This window comes from Physella acuta, unplaced genomic scaffold (assembly GCF_028476545.2).
Source record: "Physella acuta isolate Inbredline_101_S28 unplaced genomic scaffold, ASM2847654v3 ptg001482l, whole genome shotgun sequence".
Classification (NCBI taxonomy): Eukaryota; Metazoa; Mollusca; class Gastropoda; family Physidae; genus Physella; species Physella acuta.
The window spans coordinates 1-27,910 of NW_026732997.1; the positions used below are offsets into that span (position 1 = coordinate 1).

The window sequence follows — 27,910 nt, forward strand, 5'->3', positions numbered from 1 at the left end:
AGAAAAATGAATTGCACACCAAGTGAACGCCAAATAAAATGTGCATAATAGTGCAGAATATTATTAGTACTTCATAAATTCATATGCGTTTTTGAAAAATCGGAAATAGCTTAAATTACTACTTTCGGTCAACGGAAATTATTAAAAATTTGACAAAAGGTAGAGATTTAATCTATCACATGTGAAATTTCATTTATCTATCTGAAACAGTACTTAAGTTATAGGCTTTTGAAAAATTCAAAGTAGAAAAAGTACCACTTTCGTTTATCGGAAATCGCTCAAAAGTTGATACGGATCTACGATTTTAATATAATACTTATATATGAAATTTCATCAACCTAGCTGTAACGGTTCTCAAGTTATCGTGTTTACAGACAGACACACACACACAGACACACATACACACACAGACATACGGACAAGATTGCAAAACTATGTTTTTCCGACTCAGGGAGGTGTAAAACGTCGAGATCTGCAAAAATCTCAATTTCTTTTTTGCACGATTACAAGACCTTCTCTATACTTCGTATATACGAGAAAGTAAAAACTGAAACCTATAAAACAATATGTTGTGTTGATACGTTAACGAGTACTGAGAGACTAAAATACCGCAACAGCTTCACTGTGAACAAATGAGCTCTGATAGTACACAATGCTAGACTCTGGAGGCTGCTTGATTTCAAACCCCATCATAAGGTTGTCTCTGTATCTCTCCACAGAATTAGCTCGGCCCCAGTCTTTCAGGTAGTCGTAGTACGTCTGGTAAGGAGAAAAAAAATGCGGATATTTTATTTAGATAAAACAAGTCTAGGCAAGAACGGATTTGTAAATAGCTCAACTGCGACATGAATGGTGTTTCTTTCAGACATTTTACCTGGAAGAACGCGAATCTTTACGGGGAGGGGGGGTGTCAAGGTATACCTAAAATTATCTAAAATTACTAACAGAAATGGCAGATATTTTCATTCAAATTTTTTGTGTGGTTTTTTTTTTATGTTGGTGTCACCCCCAAAGAATGGTGTCATCCGGCGCGATCCTCCTCCGCCAATTCTACAGAGTTAACTTGCAATATTATTTCATTTTTTATTTTTTTATTTAAGAGTGTCCCCTTCGCCACCAACCCTAACATCTAGTATGCATGAAAGTCGGTAGTTCATAGTTCAATCTTTTTTATGAAGAAAACTTAATCATGCAGCAAACGATTATTTCACTTATCATCGAAGAATTTGGAAAGTGTTAAAAATAATTAAAGCTTTTGAATTTTCCATTTGAAAATCTCTGGTTTTCGAAGTTTTAGTACCTAAATTATGTATAACAGTAATCATAGTTATTTATTTTAGAAATTAGAAATTTTGAAAAAAAAAGTGCAATCAGTGTTAAAATAATTGAGGACCCTGTCAAGGCTGACGGTCCACGGGTTAGGTGAGGTAGAGTTCGCCTGTTTCATTGACCTCAGCATAGTGAAAGAAAGTGTGACCATCCCTATGCCCAGCATCCTCTACTCTATCTAACGTGAGCCAGGTACCCATCAGAGCTGAGTAGACTCAAGAAAGTTCTACTGACATGAGCCCGAGATTCGAACACGAGACTTGCGGCGTCGCAGTCGTATGCTCCACCATACCCAACCACGCCCAATCAGTATTTACCTACAGGCTACGACGTTCGTTTTATCAAACCATTTACCGAACTTGAAAATATGCTCTACCATACCCAACCACCCCTAATCAGTATTTACCTACAGGCTACGACATTCAATTTATCAAACCATTTACCGAACTTGAAAATATTCTCTACCATACCCAACCACACCTAATCAGTATTTGCCTACAGGCTACGACATTTGTTTGATCAAACCATTTACCGATTTTGAATCAGGCTCAATGACTTGAAAGTCAGGAGGTAAAAGTTCTCTAACACTGTTGTAAATCTGTTGTGCCTCTGGTTCTCTGGGTTTACCCATAACCACAATGATATCATTGTAATCCTGAGCCTTGAAGTACATTGACTGTACGAACGGAGACTTGTGACTACTTGAAATGTAGATAGTCAACAGAGATACGCTGGCTAACATCAACAGAAGGACGGACAACGGAGCTCTTCGCAACAATATCCATCTTTTTCTCAATACTGCGCAGAGCTGTTGAACTCTCAGTCGATGTCCGGTGATTCGCTGTATCTCACAGGTAGGTGTGTCTGGTCTAGCTAGTAAATAAAAGATGATGATGGCTGCATTAATTAATTGAACACAATCAGTCATTATCAGTGGCGTTGTTGTGTCACCCGGTGCGGCACTTAATGGTGTCACCCCAGAGGCGTAGCGAACCTTCCCGGGGACAAACTTTCAAGTTTTCGATATTGCACCCCCCCCCTCAAGTTTTCGATTTGCACCCCCCCCCCCATCAAGTTTTTCTCTATATATTTTGCTATTTTTTGCCTTGGTGTCACCCCCCCACAAATGGTGTCACCCGGTGCGGTCCGCACCCCCCCCCCCCGCACCCCCCCTCGCTACGCCTCTGGTCATTATCTATTTATAGTTTTGCGGCTTGAAGGATTACTAGCGTGGGAAAATGAAACGTGTGCTTGTGGGAAAAAAATATTTTGAGATCGATGTCATTAAATTTTATGAACATAAAAGCTAATGCAATAGCAAATTGGGCGTTAAGTAATTAATTAAAAACTAAATATTATATTAAGCTGATATGGTAAAGAATATTTTCTAGATTAAATATTATTGTTATATTTTATTTACATTTGCCAAGAATTAAATTTTTATTTCAATACTCAAATGTATCCTTATGGACTTGAGGGTTCATATGGCTGTTAAAGTAGAGTTTTTTTTTCATGACGGTACATGCAAGGGTAGTCAGCACTATGCCAAGCCGTCTTTATGTCCCATAATCTGAACCTGGTACCCATCAGAGCTGGGTGGACTCCGATAATTTCTACAACTCGTGGCCCATTCCTCGCTAGACACTCGTCAAAGTTATTTTAAATATGTTAAGTAACCCTAAATTTGTAATGATGATACGAAAGTTGAGACACGACAAACTAACTGTTTACAATATAACATGTAGGTCATCGAGTAGTCTATAGTTGCTCACCAGTAAACACCAGTGAAGCTTCTTTAATGACGTCATCAGCACTAGAGCTAAGATCTACCCCATCGACTGAGTCCATGAAGTGTGGGGAACTTTTCGGACTAGGATCGAGATGATGGCAAAAATTATCTTATCTTATCTTATCTTAGCTTATCTTATATATATATATATATATATATATATATATATATATATATATATATATATATATATATATATACATATATATTTATATATATTTATATATATATACATATACATATACAAATACACACATGTATATATATGTATATATATATATATATATAATATATATATAATATATATATAATATATATATATATATATATATATATATATATATATATATATATATATATATATATATATATACACACATATATATATAAACCTTATTAGCACTTGAAAATGTCTTACCTAAGTGCAGGTGAATCTTTTTTTAATTCGGTATTTCCTTGACTTATTCCAAAAAAAAGAGAGAAAAAGAAATTTAACTTTGCCCTAAGCACCGACAAGGTTTTGGTCTAAAATAACTTAAACAACAAAACAATTTTAAAGTACTCTAAGATAGTTTTAAGCACTGGTCCACAAAATGTTTTTTAAAAAGTGCATATTGATATTTTCTTTGTGATCTTGTTCTTTGATAGTTGTGAACTCTTAAAGCACTTTTTGTTTTAAGAGTGTTTTTCCAATTTAAACTGAGTGCTCGCACATTGAAATAAGCAGAGAGTGCACCTAGGGTGACATAAGCTGAAAATGCACTTTTTAGTGATAAAAACTGAGAGTGCACTTAGAGTGATATGAACCGAGTGTGATAAAACGATCAGAAAAAAACTTACGTTATTTTCTAGACAAATTAACTGCCCTTTAACATACCGATACTGTACTTTATTATCCCAAGCTTCATTTCACAAATCTTAGCGCTAACTTTACCATTTTGAAATTTGGAGTTTTACAAAGGTTATTACCGTAATTTATTTTGCTGGAGTATTGAGTGAGTGTTTACAATCGTCTAATGAATAACTCAGAAAAGACATAAGTGATGATAATTAACAATAACCAGGAAGCTCCAGTGACAATAGACGGAAGACGGGTAAAGGATGTGGAAGAGTAGGTCTACCTTGGCAGCAAGATCAGCAAAACGGGAGGCACATAGGAGGACATACGTGCTAGAATTAATAGAGCCCGCTACGCTTTCACAGTTCTGCGACCCATATGGAAAAATTCTGCCATCTCCATTACCACAAAAATTAGGATAGTTAACTCAAATGTCAATGCAGTTCTGCTGTATGGAGCAGAGACATGGAGAGTCTCCAAAGCAAAGATACAGACCTTCATGAATAGATGCCTTAGACAGATATTGAAACTGAGATGGCAGGACAAAGTGCCGAACATAGAATTATGGAGGAAAGCAAGACAGGAGCCTATGGCTGTGCAAATAAGAAGGAGGAAGTGGCGCTGGGTGGGTCACACACTGCGAAGGGCTCACCCAAATGTTACACGCCAAGCGCTTGAGGGGAACCCCCAGGGAAAGCGGAAAAGAGGGCGCCCAAGACAGACCTGGTGGCGTAGTCTTCTTAAAGAACTGAATCCAACAGGGATGTCTTGGGAGACGGCAAAATTAATAGCCGGGGATCGGATGAAATGAACGGAAATGGTTGACGCCCTATGTTCCATAAGGAGCAAAGAGGACTAAGTCAAAGTCAAGTCAATGAATAACTCAAATCTAACCAAACTTACTCATTGACAAAATCTTCTTGCAGGCTCCTGTTAAAGAAATGAGAAACATGGTAATTCGCAGAAAGGCAAAAACCTTGAACACATTCAATACAGTGAGGACGAAAAAAATGTTATGAACAACGTGGCACCATGTTCTTTTAATTATTTCCGGCGTGTATATATATATATATATATATATATATATATATATATATATATATATATATATATATATATATATATATATATATATATATATACCAATATATTTATTTATACCAATATATACCATATATTCTACATATTGTATTTATGTATGTTGAATAATTAGATAAGATATTAATATACATCTATATATATGAATATAGTCCCATATATGAGGCCTAATGAAAGGATGATGTTGTCGACTAATGAAAGGATGATGTTGTCGACTAATGAAAGGATGATGTTGTCGACTAATCCCTAGCTGGCTTTACTTTCCCCAACGGAAGAAAGGTATTCATCAGAGCTAGTTGGACTAAGGGACGTTCTACAATCACAAGCGTGAACCTGGATCCGAACATGCGACAATCAGGCTAGCAGCCATACGCCCTTCCATCCGACAACGACGTTATTTAGAAATGTTAGGAAAAAAAAGAGATTTTCAAGCTTTGTTGTAAACATTTAAAAAAAAAAAAAAACAGCGTTCGAATAGCTTGATGGTAGAAAAATGTAATTATATTATAATGGATTAAATAATTTCACCGACGACTCAAGAAAAAGAAAACAGAGAAGGCCAAGGGAGACGTAGAGGCACAAGTGGCGTAGGCAGGGGGTGGTAGGGGGGTCATAACCCCCCATAGACCCCTCGGTATATATATAAAGTTTGAGGGGGGTGTAAATCGAAAGTTTGAGGGGGGGTGCAAATCGAAAGTTTAAGTGGGGTGCAAATCGAAAGTTTGTCCCCGGGTTATATACTGCTGGAAAAAATTTGAACCCCCCTCCCCCATGAGACGATCCTGCCTACGCTACTGAGAGGCACGGAGGGGAAGCAGCTGGCAGAGGCAGGACTGTCTTGGGGGACTGCCAGGAAAATTCGCCGGTGACCGGCAAAAGTGTAAGGAGCTTTCTACGGCGTCCCCGTGTGGGTTTGTCACAAAAAAAAAAAGAAAAAGACGACGAGATGAAGCACCCGATGTGTGGCATACGCAGTGGTGTAGCGAGGTCGGGTGTCACCCGGTGCGGCACTTAATGGTGTCACCCCCCCCCCCCCAGAGGCGTAGCGACTCTTCACGGGGACAATTTTTCAATTTTCGATTTGCACCCCCCTCAAACTTTCGATTTGCACCCCGCCCCCTAGAACTTTCGATTTTTGCAACCCCCCCCCCCCTTTCAAAATTTTTCTCTATATATTTTACTATTTTTTGCCTTGGTGTCACCCCCCCCCCCCCACCTAAATGGTGTCACCCGGTGCGGTCCGCACCCCTCGCCCCCGTCCCCCCCCCCCTCCCTTCGCCTCTGGGCATTCGTGTTACCTTGTGAAGACATCCTGCATGGAGGTTGGTGCTAGCCTGTACGAGGTTATATGCAGTGATTCCATCTCATTTTCCAGGCTACTCAGCAGCCTTGGAATCTCACTGCCACTACTTCCGGGCAATGAAAAAATGAGATCTGTGGCGTTAGACGTCTGAAAGTTCAAAAAGTAAGAAAAAATAGCATTCATTCTTTACTTGCATGGTTACCTGTAGTGTTTCTTTCAGACTTTTTTTTCAATGGGGAGGGGGTGGGGGAATTAAAATTAGTGGGGGAACTGACTAAATTTCCTGGGGGGGGGCAACTCTGGTAAAAGTATATATTATCTATATAAATTCTATTTCGTTCGGGGGAGTGGGGGAGGTAGACATTCTTCAGGGGGGACTCACCCCCCCCCCCCTCCCGAAGAGATGCCTGGAAGAAACTCTGGTTACCTGAAAAATGGCTTCTCTAATACAAGACGTGACGTGTTTGACAACCTTGTGACCATTGCAGTTGTCTCCCTTGACAATGGTTAGCTTGTGCTCCAGTCCTGGTTACACATACAAGAAGAAAGGGAGACAAATCACGGGAAGTCTGGACATTTTTTTTTAAAATTATTGTCTGCCTGTCTTTATTTTAAAAAAACAACAACGTCAAAACGTCTACTCCCCCCGAAAATTTCAAGTGTCACCCTCCCCCTTTCTCTCCGGAGAAAAGAACCCGAAAGAAACACTGGAAACGATGACGACGATACATTACCAAAAATGTTCTTGAGAAACATTGGAGTCCCACAGCACTTGATCCTGCCTTTCTCCATGATGGCTATCCTGTCACCCAAGTTCTCGGCCTCATCCATAAAATGTGTGGTCATAAAAATAGTTCGACCTTGGCGCCAACTTTTCAAAGCTCTCCACATGTCTTGTCTGGAGGCTGGATCCAGTCCAGTTGAAGGCTCATCCAGGATGACGGTCTGTTTTTACAAATTTTTAGTAATGTCAATTGAGTTAGTCTACAAATGTCATATAGATAATAGTTTCAAATGTCTTAAACCAGGGGTTCCCAACCCTGTGCCCGCGGGCGCCATGGCGCCCGCTGAACGATTCGTATGTGCCCGCCTCTCACTATTCGACAGAGACAGAATTTTTTTCATAAACATTATTTTAAAATATGATTTATTTGTATTCATTTGTTACAGTTTTACATTTTTTTGGACTGCCTAGGTTTATTAAATATTTCGATACTTGTCCCAACTTGTCTAGCGGCGAGCCAGACTGCACTATTTACGCTAGCCTGGAACGGCTAGTGCCATTTGAATCATTTTTCGGTTCGACATATTTATGCGAATCATTGTTTTCAAACATGACCTTAATAATAAAATCAAGTCAGATCTCGACTCAACGATGAGCATCTTTATTGTCTGCTAACAGGATAATCGCCATACTCTCCTAATTATGAAGCTCTGGCCAATAAAATGCAAGGCCAAAGATCACATTGACCTTATTATATTTTTTAATTAAATGTTTTCTTTGTATTTATGTGTTTTGTTTACTTTCTTTATGTTTTTAAATACATTTCTCTTTGTGTATGCAATTTGAAAAAAATGCCAAATTATTTTATTATTTTGAAACATTTTTGTTTATTATTTATGAATGCATTATGACTATAAAAAAATAAGAAAATAAATTATGGGAAAATGACAAATTATGGAAGGAGTTTGTCGATTTAAAATAGGTGGTGCCCGCCACCCTACCGATATTTTAGAATGTGCTCTAGAGTAAAAAAAAAGGTTGGGAACCCCTGTCTTAAACTTTCAATCTCTCGTCACCCATGATGATGGTCTGTTTTTATAAGATTCAACATCTATAACGTATCTGTCTACGGTCTTAAATGATCTTCAAACTCGCAATAGACGGAGCGGCATAACGGTAGAGAGCTAGACTCCTATCTCGTAAGTCTCGAGTTCGAATCCGGGTTCAAGCCAGTAGACCATCCCTGAGTCCACCCAACTCTGATGGGTACCTAACTCACGTTAGGGAAATTAAAAGCGGCTGGGAATAGTGCTGACCACACTATCCTTGTATATGCCGAGGTCATAGAAACAAGTGAACTCTACTTTACTTGCCCATGGACCGTCAGGTTTGGAAGGGGAACTTTATTTTTAGTTCACAATATGCGACATATAAGTAAGGCGCCACAGTATAGTAGACCATTGGATGATTGAGCTTTGGAAAATCCAAGCGTAATGCCTGGACGGGAAGATGAAAAGAGCCAGATGTTGCCCATATATCAGGCCCCCTTCTCTCCACACAGCTGATGGACCCAAGGGACAGGACATTACCTGTACAATTTAGCATTGGCAGTGTCGCAGGAGCTGCCTTAAACAAACCAGAGTTGGTATCCTATCGCCTGTGTGACTAGGGAGTTATCTCTCCTAGAAGGGTTGCTGCCCCCAGCTGACTAGTTTATGTTCTAGAATTCTTCTACATTACTACACACACGATCGTCGGTGGAACATAGCGTAATTACACTAGTGCATAGCCTAACGCTTCTATTTTAATACAACCTAAACCTACTACTATTTGATTTATAAAATCTATATTATTATATTTTTAAATTACGCCTTATATACGCCTTATTTGTATAATAGAGTATGAACATAGCGTAATTACACTAGTGCATAGCCTAACGCTTCTATTTTAATACAACCTAAACCTACTACTATTTGATTTATAAAATCTATATTATTATATTTTTAAATTACGCCTTATATACGCCTTATTTGTATAATAGAGTATGAACATAGCGTAATTACACTAGTGCATAGCCTAACGCTTCTATTTTAATAGAACCTAAACCTACTACTATTTGATTTATAAAATCTATATTATTATATTTTTAAATTACGCCTTATATACGCCTTATTTGTATAATAGAGTATGAACATAGCGTAATTACACTAGTGCATAGCCTAACGCTTCTATTTTAATAGAACCTAAACCTACTACTATTTGATTTATAAAATCTATATTATTATATTTTTAAATTACGCCTTATATACGCCTTATTTGTATAATAGAGTATGAACATAGCGTAATTACACTAGTGCATAGCCTAACGCTTCTATTTTAATAGAACTTAAACCTACTACTATTTGATTTATAAAATCTATATTATTATATTTTTAAATTACGTCTTATATACGCCTTATTTGTATAATAGGCAATGAACATAGCGTAATTACACTAGTGCAAAGCCTAACGCTTCTATTTTAACAGAACCTAAACCTACTACTATTTGATTTATAAAATCTATATTATTATATTTTTAAATTACGCCTTATATACGCCTTATTTGTATAATAGAGTATGAACAAAGCGTAATTACACTAGTGCATAGCCTAACGCTTCTATTTTAATAGAACCTGAACCTACTACAAATGACTTAATAATTAATTATTTCTGTTTACTAGATAAGATAATGATCACAGGGGTAAGGACTATAGTGTACAACTTAGAACAAAGAAATTACCTGGGTTTGGCCGACAAAAGCGCAGGCTACAGAAAGTTTTCGCTGTTGACCACGTGAGAGATTGCTAGGTGTTTTATCCGCTTTTCCTTCGATACCCAGTCGTGCCAAAATGTCCAAAGCATCATCTTTCTGGATTCTGTTACCGCGCAGCTAGTGGACATAAGGTGGATGATGTGTCACCAGAGGCGTAGCGACCCTTCCCGGCGCCCGGGGACAAACTTTTCGATTTGCACCCCCCCCCCCTCAAACTTTCGATTTGCAACCCCCCCTCAAGATTTCGATTTGCACATCCTCAAGATTTCGATTTGCACCCCCCCTCAAACTTTCGATTTGCACCCCCCCCCCACACTCAAACTTTCGATTTGCACCCCCCTCGACCTTTCAATTTATTTTTCCAACCCATTTTGGCGCTCCCTAAGGTCGGCGCCCGAGGACATATGTCCCCCCCCCCCCCCGCCCCCCCCCTTGCTACGCTACTGTGTGTCACTCTTTAAAGAGAACATTCATAAAACATACTCTATCCTATGAAATAAACGGATGAACTACAAGTAGTTACAAATGGCGTAGCTAGGGGAGGACGGGTGGGGCGGCCGCCCCCGAGCGCCGACCCTAAGGGGGCGCCAAAAAAAGGGGTGGAAAAAAAATAAAAAGCTCATTTAAAGCTAGGATATTGAATTCTAAACAAATGAAAGTTAGGAAAGTAAAAGTTTGCATGGCTTTACACACTGATTTGACAGTTTTCTAAATAAATTGTGTTGCACACAATAAGAACACTTTTCTTTACAGTGAAGGGTAAAAAGTGCCACCACTTGGGGGGCGGGGGCAGTGGCGTAGCTACCGTAAAGCTAGCGTAAGCAAGGCATAGGGGCCCAGGGCAAATAGGGGCCCTTTTTTGAAAGTCTGAGGGGGGGGGGGGGGTGCACATCGAAAGTCTGACGGGGGGGGGGGGGTGCAAATCGAAAGTCTGAAAATTTGTCCCCGGTCGCCCGGAAGGGTCGCGTCGCCTCTGAGGGGCCCACTAACACTTTTTGCATAGGGGCCCGAAAATCCTAGCTACGCCACTGGGCGGGAGTGGTTCACCAGCTAGAACAACCATAATATAGAGAGGTAAGTTGGGCGCTAATTCAATAGTTCGCCACGGGCGCCAGAATAGATCTCTGAGTAGATCTTGGTACAAAAACATTAGTCAAAATTCTTTACCGCTACTAAATGAAACTGAACTGAGAACGGCGTAGAAGGCTAGATGGCTGTCCCAAGAGTCTCGAGTTCGAATCCGGGTTCAAATCAGTGGAACATCCCTGAGTCCACCCAGCTCTGATGGGTACCTAACTCACATTAGAGAAAAGGCGGCTGGGCATAGTGCTGACAACGCTATCCTTTTAAATGTCGAGGTCTCTGAAACAGTTGAACTCTACTTCATCTGCCCCTGTGCCTAGGGCATGAAATGGAAATGATGATAGTATATGAAATTTAGCTAGTACTCTGCATTTTGGTAGAAAAAAATAATTGAAAAAAAAAACAACAACAAGTGCATATTTACCTTTGAGTAGAAGACTAAATGCTCAAAGGAAGTAAGGTTTGGAAACAAGGTATCTACATCAGAACAATATCCCACTGTTCTTCTAATGCCTCTACTACTGACGTCAGAGCCGTTGATTGTTACTTTACCTTTAGTTATTGACGTCACACCTAAAAAAAAAGTTTGAAATTCATTCTGCGGGAAAGTATGCTTCTTAATTTAAAATATCTAAAAATATCTAGGTATATTAAATGAGGTTGTTAGAGGTATTTTTTTACTTCTTTTAAAGATTTCCGCTTGAATGTTTTTTTGGTCTGATAGACAACGAGGTTAAGTTAGGTCATGTAATGGTGGCTGGGGCATACAGCTGAATACACTAGACCTTCCTGTCTCATTGACATATAAATAAGTCAATGCTAGCTAATATGTCAAGACGTCAATTCCGATAGAGAATTTTTAAAACAAATTTCACTATTAAAATACATCAATTAGATTTTGAAATTATAAATGCATATATTCCTGGACGAACCGCACACAGACATATCATACTAAAATAGGCCCTAATATGATGGGCCACACCCAAAAGAAACTGAAATAAAATGTACCCCCCAGACACGAGCCCTACTTTAATGGACACCATACATCCCTAGTATAATGGACCCCACACAGACGAGCCCTACTATAATAGATCCCATACAGACGAACCCCAATATATAGGACCGAACCCAGACGAACCACACTATAATGAACCACACCCAGATGAACCCCACTATAATGAACTACACCCAGACGAGCCCTACTATAATGGACCCCATACAGACGAACCCCAATACATTGGACCGAACCCAGACGAACCCCAGTGTGATGAACCACACCCAGACGAACCCCACTATAATGAACCACACCCAGGCGAACCACACTATAATGAACCCCACCCAGACAAACCCCACTCAAATAGACCCCACTCAGATGAACCCCAGTATGATGGACCTCTCCTAACGTACCCACCCTCGGTCCGTTCCTGATAATAGGTGGAGTAGAGCGTATCTGAAAAAAAAACTAAACACAAGAGGTCTAGTCACGTCTGTACTACGTTTATAAACGAATTGTTCAACCACTGATCATGTACATGATATACGAAGAATGAAACCTCTATATCAGGGGTCTCCAAACTTTTCAGTCCGAGGGCCGCTTTAGCTATCAAATTTCAGTTCGGGGGCCAGTTTCTTCCAGGCATGTCGTTATTTTTCTGAGCAAAGTTCCTCAGCCAACTCCAACAAACGTTTTTTTTCCGTGGACAAAAAGATCTCCGCGGGCCGGATGAGAGGACCTCGCGGGCCGCATTCGGCCCGCGGGCCGTAGTTTGGAGACCCTTGCTCTATATCAACACTTTGACAGCATCCAGCCGTACCTGAGATTATAGACAGTGTCGTTGTTTTCCCAGCGCCATTGTGACCCAGCAACATAGTGATCTGGTCCTTGTAGATATCTAAGTTGATACCAGACACAACTGTGTCTTCACCGTACACCTGTGTATACAAGAATTAAAACAGCAAAATGAAACGTTTTCATAGAAAAAAATTTAAATATAATAAATATTGTTTTTTCTTATTCATATTTATTGTTACTTTTGATCTAGTAGTAAAGTTCATCTTTAGACCTAACAATCCATGAGGCAGGTAGAGTATGTTTCTTCAACTAGGCATCTAAAGGGATAGTGTAGACAGCACTATGCACAGCCATCATGGCTTTTCCCAACGTAAGTTAGGTATCCACCAGAGCTGGGTGGACTCAGGAACATCCTTCAGTGACAAGTCTGAAGCGAGATCCGAACATCGGGGCTTTCGGGCTAGCAGCTAAATGCTCTAACGTTCGACCACGCCGTCCCACACCTTTAATCTAATACAACTATTAATTTAATTACTAGTCGTAAATTTAAAGGAAATTAACCCGATAATTTCGAGTTCGAATCCGGGTTCACAGCGTGTAGCACTTTCGTTTCAAAACCAAACATGAGGCAAAATACACTGCTAGAGTTTTAAAAAATTACAACATTGTGTTCCCGCAGTACTTTAAACACATGTTAGTGGAACGTCCCTGAGTCCTCCCAACTCTGATGGGTACCTAACTCACGTTAGGGAAAGTAAAGGCGGCTGGGCATTGTGCTGACCACATTATCCTTTCATATGCCGAGGTCAAGAAACATACGAACTCTACTTCATCTGCCCAATGGATCGTTCGGTCTAAACAGGAATCTTTACTTTAAGTGGATTTGTAACATAAAAATTATGAAGCATAACAATACAAAATAACATGTTTAAATCTTATTCCTAAATTAACAAATCAATACTTTAACAAGATCTCTAATAACAATCCCAAAAGCGTCTTCTCCTGTGGCAGTTTCAAAACATTTGTCATTTTGTACTGGCGGTACAGGCCCCACGTTAGTTCGTTTTATGTGCTTTTTCTGGTGAGAGAGAGAATTATTTTTAAAAAAGCATAGGTATAAGTTACTATGTAAAAGAATATATCTATAATTGTTTATACACATATAAAAGTAACCCTTCCGACTTGGTGTCTTATGGTGCAGATGAAGTATAACTCACATGTTTCTTTTACCTTGGTGTATGAAAGGATAGTGTGGTCAGAGCTAACGTGTGTCGGTAACTATCAGAGCTGGGTGGGCTAGAGTCAGGTATCCATCACAGCTGGGTTGACTCAGTAAGTCAGGTACCCATCAGAGCTGGGTGGACTCAGTGAGTCAGGTACTCATCACAGCTGGGTGGACTCAGTGAGCCAAGTACTCATCAGAGCTGGGTGGGCTCAGTGAGTCAGGTACTCATCAGAGCTGGGTGGGCTCAGTGAGTCAGGTACTCATCAGAGCTGGGTGGGCTCAGTGAGTCAGGTACCCATCAAGGCTGGGTGGGCTAAGTGATCTACCCATAAATATAACTGTACTCACACATACATACATATATAGTTTCTACAAAAGACTTAATTAAACCGTATAACAAAGTCCTTAAAAGCGCTAAGTAGCTTCTAACATATGGAAATGTCCACTTATAGACTTGTTCTTGACGAAAAAATGCAACACAACGTTGTCTTTAAAGCCACGATATAAGCACCTCTTGTAAAATGATACCGCGTTATTGATCAAGTATATAGAATTGTTGTATAGACAAGCACATACTTTGATATTGCAGATAACTTCAACAGCCAAGACCACCACGGCGTTGATTACACTGTTGAAAAACATGTACATTGCCCCTTCGATGAACTGGTTGTCCAGTCTATCACTATCCTTCAAATTGCCATCTAAAATAAAGCAAGTTTTTTTTTTTAAAAAGTTCCTGATGACGAAAAACATATTTGAATAAGTAAGGCATCATGAATAGGATATTTTAAATTTTGCAACTCAAAACCTGTATGGTAATGTAGTTTGTAGTTTTCACATGTTATTTCAACAGATTATATTTTTAAAACTATTACCCCCCCCCCCCCCCACCCTCCCTAGAGGCCCTAAAAACTTAAATCATATATTAAAAACTATTTAAGACCCCCCCCACCCCGCTCCGAAGATGTCTGGAATAAACTCATCATGTCTAACAAATTGCACCGTTGTCTTCAGTTGTAAGTACACCTTTAAGTTATACAATCTTCCTGAATAGAACTTCCTCAATATCAGAGAAGTATAACTTTTTAGAGTAAAACATGTTATCAAACAGTGGCTTACACAAAATCTCCTTAGAAAAGACGGCGTCAACACAAATCCTATTCCCATGTGAAAAAAGCAACAACCCAGCCAAAATTTTGATGGACGTTACTTTAGCGGAGGTAAGGGCGTAGGACAGAGCGTTCAACAAGCCGTAGAAGACTGTGGTAGAGGTTACGACCAACCTACCTATGAGGGGTGGGGGGGGGGGGGGGGATTTTTTACACATTAAATAAAACTATTTTTCAATTACATAAAAATCTTTAGCTTGAATTGATACTTTCAAGCTAAATTATAATTGATGCTTATCCGTTTCAACTGAATTGGTAATTAAGTTTTCACTGAAAGTTAATTAATCTAAAAAGTATTTCATTATTTTTAAGATAATATAGATATTAATAACGAGACGTATTGTGAGAAAGCTAAAATACATTGATTAAATGATTCTCTTACTTGGAAGTAAACATGCCAACACGGACGCAAACGTCAAATTGTTAAGAACCGTTAGCAAAATCCAAATGACGAACTTGGTTTTTGATACATATTGTGTATATCCAGTGTCCATCTTACGTAACCAGTACACAATAGCAACGCCAGAACTCAGAAGGCCCACAATCATCCGATAAAGAATCCACGAAATCCAATAGACAGTTTGAGATACCCCCGCATTTTTCAAAGCATCCTGTAAACGTCAAAACCGCTCAGTGAAGAAAATTAAGACAATGGAGTAAGTAGTTTTATCTCTTCTCTGAGGAAGCCAGTGGCGTAGGCAGGGGGGGGGGGGGGGTTAGACCCCTCGGTATATAAAAAGTATGAGGGGGGGGGGGTGCAAATCGAAAGTTTGAAAGGGGGGGGGGTGCAAATCGAAAGTTTGAGGGGAAGGGGGTGCAAATCGAAAGCTCGAGGGGGGGGGGGGTGCAAATCAAAAGTTTGAGAGGGGGGGTGCAAATCGAAAGTTTGAGGGAGGGGGTGCAAGTCGAAAGTTTGTCCTCGGGTAAAAATTGGACCCCCCCCTTGAGACGATCCTGGCTACGCCACTGGAGGAAGCGTTTAGTAAACGGCAGGGTTTGGTGTAAGACACTAGTCACAAGTATTAGTCTTGGGTCGGCGTGGTTGAGGGTAAAGCTCATGGTTGCTAAACTGAAACGCCCCGAGGTTAAACCCCTCGGCAGATGAGGCTCGATAGCTGGGGACAGCTACAAATTAAGTGTGGAAACTCCAAAATAAAATAAAAACTGCTGTCTTGTAGTTTTTTTTTCTTGAATGGACAAAAGCTATTAAAGCAAATCCAAAAAGAAAAGCAGGCTGAAATTAAATGGTTTATATGGCGCATAACATGTTAACACGTAATACTTAATTGTGTTGAAGGAAATCACGCCCAACATTACAATTGAGAAAGAAGAAGACAAGCGTTAGTATCAGTGCAGTAGTAAGCTAGCAATACCTTATATAATACCTTCTATATTTTGGTTACACTTTTATATTTGGTTATTTCATCCAATTTTTTTTTAACTCATGAATTAAAATATGAAATAACTACAAATTGATTATTCCGTAAAATGTATAATCGCATAATCATTTTGCTTGCACAGTAAGACAATAACCAACAGGAACTGACTACATGGAATAAGGAGCAAGATTGACAGTCTCACTAAGTTGATGTTATACATATTTTACACACACACACACACACACACAAACACACACACACACACATATATATATATATGTATATGTATATGTATATATATATATATATATATATATATATATATATATATATATATATATATATATATATATATATATATATATAATATAGATAGATAGGCCTATATATATATATATATATATATATATATATATATATATATATATATATATATATATATATATATATGTCTATATATATATATATATGTCTATATATATATATATATATATATATATATATATATATATATATATATATATATATATATATATATATAGGCCTATCTATCTATATTATATATATATATATATATATATATATATATATATATATATATATAACGTAGTAGCTCTAAGTAAGATATATGTAAAATTACTTGAATGGATGATGTCTTCTCCTCTACTATAACAACAGTCGACATGACCGTGAACACAATAAAGATGGCAGGCAGGTAGATGAGATACGTCTCGTACACATCCATGACTTTATCTGGCAACCTACGGGTTTTGACGGAGACATTGGAGCTGAAGACCAGCTGTTTCTCTTGCTTCCAGTAGTTCAGGAACATCTTGGTTACGAGCAGTTGCGCCGAAGTTAGACCCGCCTCTGTGTAATCTGGTAGTTAGACATAAATGTAAATAGAGTTTACGTAGATGCAGTAGTGTTACACGGCGGGGACTGATTGCGCACCTTTGAGGGGGTGACACCAATTTTTTTTTATTTTGCGTTAAAACAATGTTTTATCTATTTAACATATTAAAATGTAGAGAAGGGTTGAGATAAATACCTGAAAATTATATATATATATATATATATATATATATATATATATATATATATATATATATATATATATATATATATTATATATATATATATATATGTTATTGGTAGGGGGTGGGGGTGGGGTGAAACTCTTAGAGAAAATATATCATATAACAAAAATAAAATGAAAAAAAAAATTACCAAAGCTTAGGTTGAAAGTTTTGAAAGCTGGAACAGGCTCAAACAAAACAACTTTGAAATCTAATTTGGCTGGAACCTTGTCAGCAGAACTTTCTGCTTTTTCAAACATAATAACATGCTTTTCCTGCTTCCAAAAGTTCCATTTCTTCCACAGACTGTAGGACTGTTCAAGTTGTGATAAGCTGGCCGCCATTGTAGCGTTTGTCAAGTCTGTATGTTTTAAATTTAATTAAACAGTGCTATTAAGTTTACTGCCACACATTAGGGAAATTTTGACATTTATGTAGCATCACCCCCTAATTTTTGTACATATTTGTACGTAAAAATTTGTATTAAAAATTCAATTCCAGCTATCGCAATGAATAAACGTAGAAATATATAGTTTAATTTCAGAAATCTAAATGTGTCGTCAGATTTTTAAAAACTCTAATGGGAACAAAGTTATAGAGGTTTGAAAAGGTGTTATTTTTCACACCTTTCCGTAGTTTCCATGGCAACCAGTACTGCTATCGGTAGCTATATATTATTGTTGTCTTCAGGTTAACAGCCATTAACATATGAATCTATTAACCACACTGAAATATGTTAAATTAAAAAAAAATTCTACCCGTGGTGTCTATCTTTAATATATTTGTCACGATCTAATTCCTCAATACAATATAGCTATACACAGGATATTGTGTTTTTTTTAAAAGTATAACATTAATAAAATAATTTGCGTCTTAATAATAATTAATTATTAAATAATTATTAACTATTTCATCTGCCCCTAAGGATCGTTAAATCTGAAAAAGGAGCTTTTTATTTTTATTTTGTTCTTATCTCCTTTGTACTTGTAAATGTAAAGTAGCTTCCTATTTATTACGTTACTTTTGGCTACTTTAAAAAAAATATTACCCATTGTAAGACCACGGCCCTTTTCATACAAGTCAACAACGTATTTAGAGTTTGGCATAAAAAACGACTGAGGTCGAATCACGCTTTGAAGATTGTTCAGTGGCGTCTCGGTTGTGTCATACTTTGCAAAGCGTTTTGCGTTTACAAAGAAAGCTATGGTCAGTCCTAAACAACAAAACAGATTAAAGGCTATATATATATATATATATATATATATATATATATATATATATATATATATATAGGCATATATTTATATACGTAATATACAAAATCTGTGCCCCTCCCCTGCAGTTTTAAGGCCCCAACCCTGAAATGAAAATGTCTGAATGAAACCTTGCCCCCCTCCTCCCCAATATCATCAATGACATAGTTTGAAGCCAATATTCCACTGTTATCACTTACCAATCTCTAGCATAGTGATCAGACATGACCGATGGTGGCGCTTTCTGTTCTTGTACATTAGGCCGGAGAGCTGGGCTTTGAATTCTTGACTATCTAACATGATAGCAACGTTATTCCATTTTCACGAGACCTAAACGTTTACAAATTAAAAAGAAAACATGATCGATATCGTTTTTTTTTTTTTTTTCAATCCCTAAAATTCAGAAGGACGTCTTGATTAGTGTTGATTTGAATTGTAGTTTTTTTTTAAAACATAAAGCTTTACATATTTACGAAGTTATTTTAAAAATGTATGAGTGTCATCTATATCACGCTAATTTTATGATTTTTACCTCCCACCCGACACCCACACATCATCACACAAAATCTAGACCCCCTACCCCTTCCTAAAATGACGTTACACTTCAGCCTTCAACCACCCATCTTTCCTTCTTCAAAATAGCAGTTAATTATATATATTTTTTATTTCTTTCTAAAAATATTGACTGAGTTAACGTAGACTACAGTAACCAATTTCTATTCAACTGTACTGAAAGAGTTTACATAAACACATAATAATAACGGCTAAAATTTATTTTTGTAACATTACTTTTTTTAAACGCAAAAGAATTACGTCATACTATTTACATTCAATCAAAGGAGACTACTATAATAATAATTAGTTGTTTTGATAAAAATGTGTCTTAAAGTATTGCACTTTTGTGACTGAAACTGCTCTTAGAGAATCCAACTTCTTTGATGTCATTTATAATAATGATAATAATTTATGATAATTATTTATAATAATAATAATTTATAATGATAATAATTTATAATAATAAGAATTTATAATAATCAGAATCTATATATATAATTCTCTTCTGGGAGACGTTAGAAAACAAGCTGCAAGCGCCTCCTTGCAGTCCCCTCTCTTTCTCTCTATCACTATCACTACCACCCCCACCCCACCCCCGCATGGTCTGGTGAGCTGTGTTCACAATAAATGTTTACAAATCGTAGAGGCGGGTTTAGTGACGGCTATTAGGGGCAGATAATTTAGTTTGAAACGATTTTAAACTTACAGGAGGTAACCAAGAGGAGGCTGCTTTCACGGGGGGGGGGGGGGGGGGGGGGGGCGGGTTAGTGTTTTAAAGCAAATATTTTCAGTGGCAGCATTGGTGCTGTCGAATTCACAAATTATGAATTACTGAAAAGTAGAAAATAAAACAACTAACTAGCGGCGTATGATACGCCGCGGGTCGGCTCGTTTATAATAATAATTTATAAAAGTTTATAATAATTTGTAATAAAATAACGTATGTTACAAATAGTTTTATTGTGATAAGAATATTATTCCACCAAGATGACATATCTGTACAAGAGAAGGCGAATATAAATCTTGATCTAGATCCTGTGGATTTTGGAAAAATGCTGAATAACAGACTATAGATCTAGATTCTAGATCTAGATCTAGAACTTCATCGTGGGATGTGTAAACTAAAACGACTAGATCTATTTATTTTTGTATTGAAAGTTTACTGCTAATATTATTATAACCGACTTATAATATTACCGACAATACACACTGAACTAATTTACTGAATAGTTTCTCCAAAATCAACATTTTGAAGCCTATGTTTACTTTTTAAAATCAGACTATTAAATAACCGTCTATAGGATGCAAGTCTTTTTGTTTCGTTTCCTTAATTTCGTGTTTTGTCAGATGTCGTGTTTAATGTTGAATGAGTAGGCCTACAATCGCACAGTTTTCGTTTTGGAATTTTGATGCGCACCGATTAAAAATGATACTTATCGAACCATTTATTTCATCACTTGGTCGTGGAGGGGAGGGGTGGGGGTAGTCGGGCAGGTTAACCTCAGCAAAGAAAAATGTACAACAATTTAAATCAATGTCCGGCTCACGGTAAATTAAAGTGCGACTAAAAATATCTGTAAGAACTATCACTGTATACTTTATTTATTCAATCCCACCTTCCTATTTCTTTCGTCTCTACCGGAAAACCACAGGCCCGGGTTGGTACTTCGCCAATGAAATTTGAACTGGGCTGGCTGTCATTATTGTTATATTTACCTACAAACATGACAAAACCAGCCTCCCGCATCACACTCTCTAGTAATATCTAACGATTCCTCTCCACCCCCTCATTCGCGTATAGAACATAACCTCTACTGTCAGTTAACCTCCCTCCCCCCCCCCCCCCACACACACACCCTCATTCAGGTTGTGTATGATTGCTAACCCAAGAAGTTCAAAGTTCGGATCCTCAGGGCAGATGAGGCTCGTTGGCTAGGGGCAGCAACCCATCTAGGAGAGAAACCCCCAAAATCCAAACAGAATTAAAGCCCCTGGTTTACGTTTGGCAACTCCTGTAACACAGCCGATGCCAAGTTGTATAAATAATGCTTGTTCCCTGGATTCATCAACGGTGTGGTCAGAGTTTGTTCCAGGCATCTCTTCGTGATGGCTCCGAACTAAATGGAATTTATATAGAAAACAAATACTTTTAACAGGGTCCGCCCCCCCCCCTCCCCGAAAATATCAAGTCAACCCCTCTCCGGGAGAAAAACGACAGGAAGAATCACTGAGTGTATGGGGAGGGGCCCCGATATTTGGGCAACATAGAGAGGGGCCCTGATATTTGGGAAACATAGAGAGGAGTCCCGATATTTGGGCAACATAGAGAGGGGCCCCGATATTTGGGCAACATAGAGAGGGGCCCCGATATTTGGGCAACATAGAGAGGGGCCCCGATATTTGGGCAACATAGAGAGGGGCCCCGATACGATATTTGGGCAACATAGAGAGGGGCCCCGATATTTGGGCAACATAGAGAGGGGCCCCGATACGATATTTGGGCAACATAGAGAGGGGCCCCGATATTTGGGCAACATAGAGAGGGGCCCCGATACGATATTTGGGCAACATAGAGAGGGGCCCCGATATTTGGGCAACATAGAGAGGGGCCCCGATATTTGGGCAACATAGGGAGAGGGCCTGCGGCTCTTTTGATGTCAAGATGCGGCTCTTCAGTTCCATGCACAAATATTAACAATTGTTTTATTTTCAAAATTCATTAAAATTATTATAAAGAAATGAAAAACAACTTTATACAGGATAAAAACACTCATCAGAGAACAGTGAGAATAGGTGAGGTAGAAAGTATACGGACAGCTGACAGCCGCTTGGGAACTAGGTCCAGCCCCACAGTCGTGTAGTGACCAGCCCCACAGTCGTGTAGTGACCAGCCCCACAGTCGTGTAGTGACCAGCCCCAAAGTCGTGTAGTGACCAGCCCCACAGTCGTGTAGTGACCAGCCCCGTGGCAACAATTCAATGCTTGCCACTGTCCAAGTGCCGACTTTTTCGAATACCGTTAACTGTTATTTTTCTATATGTCAGTAATCATTAATTTGACGCAGTTATTTTTAGTTATTAACTTCCTACCGTTGAGCCGGGTACTGGACGGTGGGGTACGACTTTACCCTCCGTTCAGTGGGGTGGAAGATAAGCCTGATGAGAACCAAAGGGCAGAAGCGACAGATACAAGGTCATCAAAGCGATACCCAAGCCAGTTAGTCGGAGTTTGTCGTGTTGAGGGCTGCCTGGCTAGGGAGCCGGTGGTGTCCGTAAAGAAAGAACAAAAAAATTATTGGCTTGTAAAGTGGATCGGGGTAATTATATAGTTTTATTATTTGATTACTGATTTTTATCGTGCCAGAGCTAGCTAAAATACTTTAATATGTTTTGTGTGAAATATTTGTATGTTTTTTTATGTATAAATATTCTTTCATATTTAAAGCTATTTATTTCAAATCAAAAATCATATCTATACATCTAATCCTTATCAAATGCCAAAATATTGAAATAAAAATTTTAGTGGCTCTTTAAAAACTGGGTACTTTTGTAAATTGTAACTTTTGGCTCTTCCGGCTCAAATAGTTGCCAACCCCTGGATAGTGTGGTCAGTCGCCTTGACTTTCCCAAATGCGAGCCAGGTACCCATCAGAGCTGAGTGGACTCATGGACGTTCTACAGACTTGAACTCGGGTTCGAACTCGAGATTTTTGGGTCAACAGTCGTATCTGACCATGCCGTCCCACGATCTTTGATTTCTAAATAAAATTAAAAAATAACTACTAACTACTGTTGTCTTGTTAGTTATTGTTACCTTCCTTGTGATATGTATATTCTAGTTATGTCCCTTGGATACACAGTGTTTAGCTGATGTATACATGTAAGTTACGTTACTTTATGTCTTGTTAGCTATTGTTACGTCCCTTGTGTTATGTATATTGTAGTTACTTGCCTTGGATACTAAGTGTGTAGCTGTACTAAAGAAGTTTGTTTACCCTAACAGATAGAAACTAGAAATGTAACAAGTACAATACAATCAAAGTAATAAGATGGGAAATGCTGATTTAAGTTTAATTTTATTTCTTTTTAAGATCATCAAGAATGTTTTATGCGCCGAAACGTATTTAAGATAACTGTAAATTTAGAAAATATATTTAAATGAAAAGCTCTTTGTATAAATTATAGCATGTTCACATCATTGGTTGGTGGACTCTGTTTCTCCTTGCATTCAATGATAGCTCGAAGGCTGTTGGGTTTTTCTGTTCTGGAGACATCACCACCTGAAACGAAATGATTTTTTAAAAGTTTAATTATTTGTCGATTATAATAGCAGAATTGAAATACAACAGGGGTCGGCTTGGTTGGGCCGGTAGAGCTCATGGTTGCTAAATTGTTAAGTCCCGAGTTCAAACCCCCGGCTGAGATGAGGCTCGATAGCTGGAGACAGCAATACGTCTAAGATAGATAAAATCTGAAATCAGACAACTGCTGCCTTGGATGAAAAAAAAATTAAGACTCAGGGTACAACGGTGTACATGAACGATGATAACATGGATATGAAACATGGATAGAAAACATGGATAGGAAACATGGATAGGAAATATGGATAGGAAACATGGATAGGAAACATGGATAGGAAACATGGATAGAAAACATGGATAGGAAACATGGATAGGAAATATGGATAGGAAACATGGATAGGAAACATGGATATGAAACATGGATAGAAAACATGGATAGGAAACATGGATAGGAAATATGGATAGGAAACATGGATAGGAAACATGGATAGAAAATATGGATAGGAAACATGGATAGAAAACATGGATAGGAAACATGGATAGAAAACATGGATAGGAAACATGGATAGGAAACATGGATAGGAAACATGGATAGAAAACATGGATAGGAAACATGGATATGAAACATGGATAGAAAACATGGATAAGAAACATGGATAGGAAACATGGATAGGAAACATGGATAGAAAACATGGATAGGAAACATGGATAGGAAACATGGATAGGAAACATGGATAGAAAACATGGATAGGAAATATGGATAGAAAACATGGATAGAAAACATGGATAGGGAAAAAAATCAGAAGAAAAAGCTAAAAGATTTCAAAATAGTGTCACAGAAAATAAATCTCCCAAAACACTTTTGTATTTCTGACGTCAAGCACTTGGTGTACGAAAAGGAACCAGGTATTGGCGTAATTCTTTACATAACATCCATACAGTAAGACGCAACAGTTAAGTTCCAGAAGTGCTATCTGGTGATTAGTACAACACATGAGGAAGTAATGCCATAGAGTCATGTTATCAAGAAATTATCAGCATTGTCAAACAATAGGTACAAAATATAAAGTACGAGCTGACCCGCAACGTAGCATACGACGCCATCTAGTTGTTTTATTTTCTGCTTATCAGCAATTCATCAATTGCAAATTCAACACTAACCCCTCCCACCCTTTCTTCCCCTCTCCCCCCTCCCCCTGCCCAGTGAACGCAACCGTTTACAGACAATGAAAATATCAATCAGAAATGGTGGAGGTGTAGGCCCAGTGTAGGGTGGAGGCGTAGGCCCAGTGTAGGGTGGAGGTGCTTCATTCCGTTCACATACGTTAATACTAAGCTCTTTCGGTTACTTGAATTTATTTACTCCATCGAACATAACCGAGCCTAATGTTACTATATGTTTTGTTACTTTCGCTTAATTTTCTTCACTACTTTCATCTTCGCTGGTCTTTGCTTATTTTCGCCACACTTTTGTTACTTTCCTAACTTTTGCATGTAGGCCTTTAAATAAACCTGTCCAATATGTTTCTGTTTAACATCGATAAGCTGACACCTTTTTCTGAACTCTCAGCTCCCACTTCTCTGAAAGGCTGCACTGCTTCTATTATCTTTTATGTAGCCTAACAGTGGTGTAGCCAGGATCGTCTCAAGGGGGGGGGGGGGGGGGTCCAATTTTTACCCGGGGACAAACTTTCGATTTGCACCCCCCCTAACCCCCCCCCCCCCCTGCCTACGCCACTGTAGCCTAATCATCAAGTGTGGATGCGAATACTTAAATAGTCATATTTTCCTCCACAAACCCATTTGTTTCTAGCATTTTTGTCTCCCATCAGCTCATATTTATGAGGGGTTGTGCTCTATTTTTTTCCTGGTCGACACCATGCTAACGTTTTTTTTTTTGGCACAACATAATATTTTGAAATGCTACGAATCGTTTTTTTTTGTGTCGACAAAACGCTTAATCAACAGATTTTTAAGTAATCTTAAGACTAGCTTAATAAAAAGTTAAAATTCATACAAAATTTTACCATGAGAAGATGCTGGAAACCCATTTGGATACTGTATCAAGTACTGGCCTAATAACTTCCTCCACAACATCGAAGGTGATAACGGCAATCACACCCGAGTACAAATGTGATCCTGCTTTCATCAATAGTTGTTTCAGCTGTTGTAAGTTAGGGATCTTCAAAGCTTGAATGGCCTTCTTAACAGCGATCGAACCAAATTTCTTGATCGCCCCTTTCACCACGGATGCTAGCGCCGTCGCGGTTAACTTTTTTGCTGCGAAACTGGCGAACGCTGTTTTTAACGCCGGAAGGGCCAATCCTACTGCCGCGAAAGGAGCAAATCTCTTGCTTCGGCTGTTAAGACCTACAGTGTGATTCTGCACTGGAGACAACACAACATTGGATAATTAACTCAATATAGCTGAATACAAGACAAACATATTTGAAAGCGGCGCATTTTTACAAGTTTATATTTAACTAGCTTCCTATTGTGTCTTTTGTTTGTCGTGTATCGTCTATTATCTAGTAAATGTATTCAATACATAATATAAGGACACTCGCTTTTATCTTTAGTTATTTAATTAATTACTATTTAATTATTATATATTTACAGAAAATAATTTATTTTATTCCTTTTTAGTGCATTATTACATAAAAGCTTGTAATTAAAACTTTTTTTGAAAACTACTAAATATGATCTGTCTTTAAATTCGAGGCAACACTACCTTTGACTGGTATTCCGTCAACTAGCGCAGTACTTAACAGCAGAATAAAACACAAGGCTTTCCTTACTGTAAATTGAAAAGGATAATAAAACATGCTGATAGTATTTATTAGAGATCAATACCTAATTTATAAATGTATATATAAATTTATAAATGTAAGTATAGAGCTGGACTTCTAACCCGTAAGTCTCAAGTTCGAATCCGGGTCAAGTCAGTAGACCGTCCCTGAGTCCACCCAAATCTGATGAGTACCTAACTACCTAACTCACGTTAGGGAAAGTAAAGGCGGCTGGGCATAGTACTGACCACAGTATCTCTTCATATGTCGAGGTCACAAAAACAAGTGAACAGTGTTTCTTCCAGACTTTTTTCTCCGGACGGGGGCACTTGATATTTTCGGGGTGGGGGGGGTGGGGGTGGGGGGGGGCGGTCAACATTTTTCCATGGGGGGGGGGGGAGGACACTAGTAAAAGTATGTTTACTGTATAAATTCAATCTCGTTCAAGGGGCGGTAGACTTGCTTCGAAGAGATGCCTAGAAAAAACTCTGCAAGTGAACTTAACGCCACTTGCCCTATAGACCGTCAGGTTTGAAAAGGGAACTTAACTAAGTATAGATTAATAGAAATACAAATATCTAAACATGAAAATATACATGCAAATATACGTTTTACATGGACATAGATATAGAATTTATCACAAATTAAAACTATATTTGTATAAGCTATTGTCGGTAAATTAAAACAAAAATAAAACATCTTTTTATTTATTTTAGTTACCAAGAAATTAGCTAAAGTAGGAGCTGGCCGGCGAAATAGAACATTGGCTAATATCGCATTTATTGACCACAGAATACTTGGACACTTTTATCAGTAGCGTAGCAAGGGGGGGGGTCGGGAGGGGACATATGTCCCCGGGCGCCGACCTTAGGGGGCGCCAAAATGGGTTGGAAAAATAAATTGAAAGGTTGAGGGGGTGCAAATTGAAAGTTTGAGGGGGGGGGGGGGGGGGCGGGTGCAAATCGAAAGTTTGACGGGGGTGGGGTGGGGGGTGGTGCAAATCGAAATCTTGAGTGGGGGGGGGGGGTGCAAATCGAAAAGTTTGTCGGGAAGGGTCGCTACGCCTCTGACTATTATTTCGTGAATAAGAAGAAACTGATTGGAATACAGTTGTTTGATAATACCATGTTCTGTTGATGAAAGCTTCCTTGAGATTCAAAACAACTGAGAAAAGCTTTTGGATCACCGCGAACTTTGTCGACGTGTGGGATAATGATGAGTACACCATCTCCGACTTCCGCTGGTGGAAATTAAATCGGAGTTTGCTAAACTAGCACAAGCCTGCTGGTCTCTGGTTTATGATTTAAAACTTACGATTCATCCTGACGCTTGATCACGAAGTCTCTGATTGGAAGACAAATATTGCAAGTAAATAAACATTGGCATGTATCGT

At 38.4% G+C, this 27,910-nt stretch overlaps 3 protein-coding genes and 1 long non-coding RNA gene across 4 annotated transcripts; all 4 read right to left on the minus strand.

The window, feature by feature from the left end:
- Positions 1 to 609: 609 nt before the first annotated feature.
- Positions 610 to 3,572, minus strand: LOC131928320 (uncharacterized; the record flags this gene model as incomplete). Its single annotated transcript, XM_059284323.1, has 4 exons — positions 3,537 to 3,572; positions 3,102 to 3,199; positions 1,862 to 2,202; positions 610 to 759 (listed from the first exon to the last, which is right to left on the minus strand). Coding segments are annotated over exons 2-4 (567 nt in total), but the record flags the coding sequence as incomplete, so codon positions are not given.
- A 1,283-nt stretch (positions 3,573 to 4,855) lies between these two features.
- On the minus strand, positions 4,856 to 17,880 carry LOC131928323 (phospholipid-transporting ATPase ABCA3-like). Its single transcript, XM_059284325.1, has 12 exons — positions 17,772 to 17,880; positions 17,182 to 17,420; positions 15,545 to 15,773; positions 15,113 to 15,280; positions 14,570 to 14,694; positions 13,730 to 13,846; positions 12,791 to 12,908; positions 11,401 to 11,549; positions 7,092 to 7,302; positions 6,785 to 6,882; positions 6,353 to 6,504; positions 4,856 to 4,886 (listed from the first exon to the last, which is right to left on the minus strand). The coding sequence occupies exons 1-12, from the start codon at positions 17,878 to 17,880 to the stop codon at positions 4,856 to 4,858; spliced, it is 1,746 nt and encodes a 581-aa protein (XP_059140308.1).
- A 6-nt stretch (positions 17,881 to 17,886) lies between these two features.
- On the minus strand, positions 17,887 to 19,193 carry LOC131928321 (uncharacterized). The gene is made up of 3 exons (XR_009383758.1): positions 19,074 to 19,193; positions 18,669 to 18,833; positions 17,887 to 17,981 (listed from the first exon to the last, which is right to left on the minus strand). It is a non-coding gene; the product is annotated as an uncharacterized LOC131928321 (long non-coding RNA).
- Positions 19,194 to 23,497: 4,304 nt separating this feature from the next.
- Positions 23,498 to 27,910, minus strand: LOC131928328 (uncharacterized). The gene is made up of 4 exons (XM_059284329.1): positions 27,832 to 27,910; positions 26,460 to 26,525; positions 25,756 to 26,116; positions 23,498 to 23,707 (listed from the first exon to the last, which is right to left on the minus strand). Exons 1-4 carry the CDS (start codon positions 27,836 to 27,838, stop codon positions 23,701 to 23,703), a joined length of 441 nt encoding a protein of 146 aa, XP_059140312.1. The 5' UTR covers positions 27,839 to 27,910; the 3' UTR covers positions 23,498 to 23,700.

Bases quoted from the DNA above. Each gene is read 5' to 3' on its own strand.
- LOC131928328 (XM_059284329.1), bottom strand. The intron at 26,117-26,459 runs GTAGTGTTGCCT...TGTTGTCTCCAG, and splicing joins TGACGGAATACCAGTCAAAG to TGCAGAATCACACTGTAGGT.
- LOC131928323 (XM_059284325.1), bottom strand. From the start codon at position 17,880: ATGTTTGAAAAAGCAGAAAGTTCTGCTGACAAGGTTCCAGCCAAATTA. The intron at 15,281-15,544 runs GTAAGAGAATCA...CACCCCTCATAG, and splicing joins GTTGGCATGTTTACTTCCAA to GTAGGTTGGTCGTAACCTCT. The intron at 6,883-7,091 runs GTAATGTATCGT...ATGTGTAACCAG, and splicing joins GTTTCTCAAGAACATTTTTG to GACTGGAGCACAAGCTAACC.